Below are 1,905 nucleotides of genomic sequence, written 5' to 3'. Positions count from 1 at the left end.
CCATGCTCTGTGATCTGGCTTTAAGGTTTTCCGGGTTTTGGTTAGCCTTCCAGCTCTACCTCCCACTGGACCTTTGAACCATCTCAGGGTCCAGGTAAGTTGGGAAATATCTTGATCTCAGGAGAGGTGGCAGAACTGTGTGCTGTCCATTGCTTGTATTCCCCCACCCCTCCACTAGGACAATGCTGACTGCGTGGGTAGGGGTACCACGGACAGACACAGTGAGAGGGGGTCATATCTCTCCCTCAGGTCGAGCACACTGAACACAACTGTGCTCCCTTTGCTTAGGCTGTACCTCCCACTTGGAATGCCTTCCTGTCCATCTCTGGCTGTTGATCTCTAACTTGCCTTTTAAGGCTCAAATTCCCCTTCCTCCATGCAGCCTTCCCAGATTGTCCCCCCCCCCCCCCCCCCCCCCGTTTCCTTAGAAAATTCCTTGGGCTCAAATAGGACCTTACAGTCCTTATTACAGAGTTCCTCCCTGGCGCAATGCTGTCACACTCAAAGTGGTTGCTCTTTGCTCCTTCTGGGCTAGAGGAGGTAGGGAACAGAAACCAGGTTTGCAATGTCACCAGGAGGGCCTCAACGCACCTTCTCCTTAGGCCCGCTTGCTTATTCACACCAAGCACGTTCTGAATGTCTGGCTGGCCAAACTAAATGTTTCATTTGCAAGCTGCTTCAAGCAAAGGACAAATTCCCCATTTGGCCATTTTCACTCCAGAGGGAATTCTCCTGCATATTCAAAGACTCCTGGCCCAGCACAACCTGATTAAAACACGATGGCTTGTCCTAGTGACTTTCACCCACAACAGCTTGGGGGCACAATCCTCATTTCCATGTCACTCTGTTGTCCCTGTTCCAGAGCTCCATGGGAACCACACAGCAGTGCGTGTGCTGTGTGCCCACTGAGATGGCTCCATGCATTCCCCAAAGAACAGGATCACCCGGAGCCTACCCGCGATGATGGAGACTTGCCTGTTTCTCCAGCTCCTCCACGTCAACTGTGGAAATGTCCTCGACGTAATTCGACGGGAAGTACTGTTGGATTCTGGTTCCATAGTCTCCTTTCCACCTAGATGTAAACAGAGGGCATCAGAGGGCCTCCCCTCGGCAGTGTTAATCATCCATCACTGCTCGTTAGATCCCTGCTGCTGGTGGGGGAAGGGCAGCAAGTGACTGACAGCGGAGGAGGTGGGCATTAGCTGTGACAACAGAGCATGTCAAAGGTATCCTCTGCTTTTTTTATCAGCAATGAGTGATTAAGAGGAAATCCTCATACCATGATCCTAATGTTTGGTCAAAGACATCCAAAGTCAAAAGTTTCAATGATTTATGCGGACATCAGAAGCCAGAAAAGGCACAAGCTCTCCCCTGAAGCCAGTCCAACTGCATTTCAGGGAGGGCCATGAGTTTCGAGACTAGGGTGGGATAAAGAAGGTTATGGAGCCAGAGAGCCTAGAATCAAATTCCAGTTCCACCGCCAGCTACATGGACGCTTTGTGGCTCAGACTCTGCATCTGTAAAATGGGAATAATCCCAGTGCCTCTTCCAGAGGCTTGATTGGGACTGAGGGATGAACAGAAGCTGAGAGCCCGACACAGCACCTAGTACACAGTCAGTGCTCAGCAGTGTTAGTTCTTGTCGTTCAGCTAAAAAATACTGCCCCCGACCCTCTTCCCACTTCTGTAACGGCACCAATAACATGGGACATAGTTGATCTGTATATGTGTCTTGACTCCACCAAACTGTGGGCACCTCCAAGACTCTGCCCCCAAGTCCAGTGCCCGGGCACACAGTGTTCCTCCTCCAGCCTCTCCTGTGGGCCACTTTCTGCAGCCCGGGGCACCTTCCAGAATGCATCTCTGCCCACCCCACACTGACGGCTCCTGAGGCCTTCACAAGCCA

General features: G+C 51.7%; 1 protein-coding gene across 1 annotated transcript in view; it reads right to left on the bottom strand.

Moving 5' to 3' along the window:
* The window catches only part of PLCG2 (phospholipase C gamma 2), a 155,023-nt gene that overhangs the window by 27,966 nt on the left and 125,152 nt on the right, over window positions 1–1,905 (bottom strand). Inside the window, exon 22 of the mRNA XM_019634773.1 lies at window positions 976–1,072. Within this exon, the coding sequence (XP_019490318.1) occupies window positions 976–1,072 (97 nt within the window). The remainder of the gene's footprint in view (window positions 1–975; window positions 1,073–1,905) is intronic.

This window comes from Hipposideros armiger, unplaced genomic scaffold, assembly GCF_001890085.2.
Source record: "Hipposideros armiger isolate ML-2016 unplaced genomic scaffold, ASM189008v1 scaffold_19, whole genome shotgun sequence".
In the NCBI taxonomy this organism is placed as follows: Eukaryota; Metazoa; Chordata; class Mammalia; order Chiroptera; family Hipposideridae; genus Hipposideros; species Hipposideros armiger.
The sequence above is the reverse complement of the archived record's forward strand: the minus strand, read 5'-3'. Positions and strand labels throughout refer to the sequence as shown.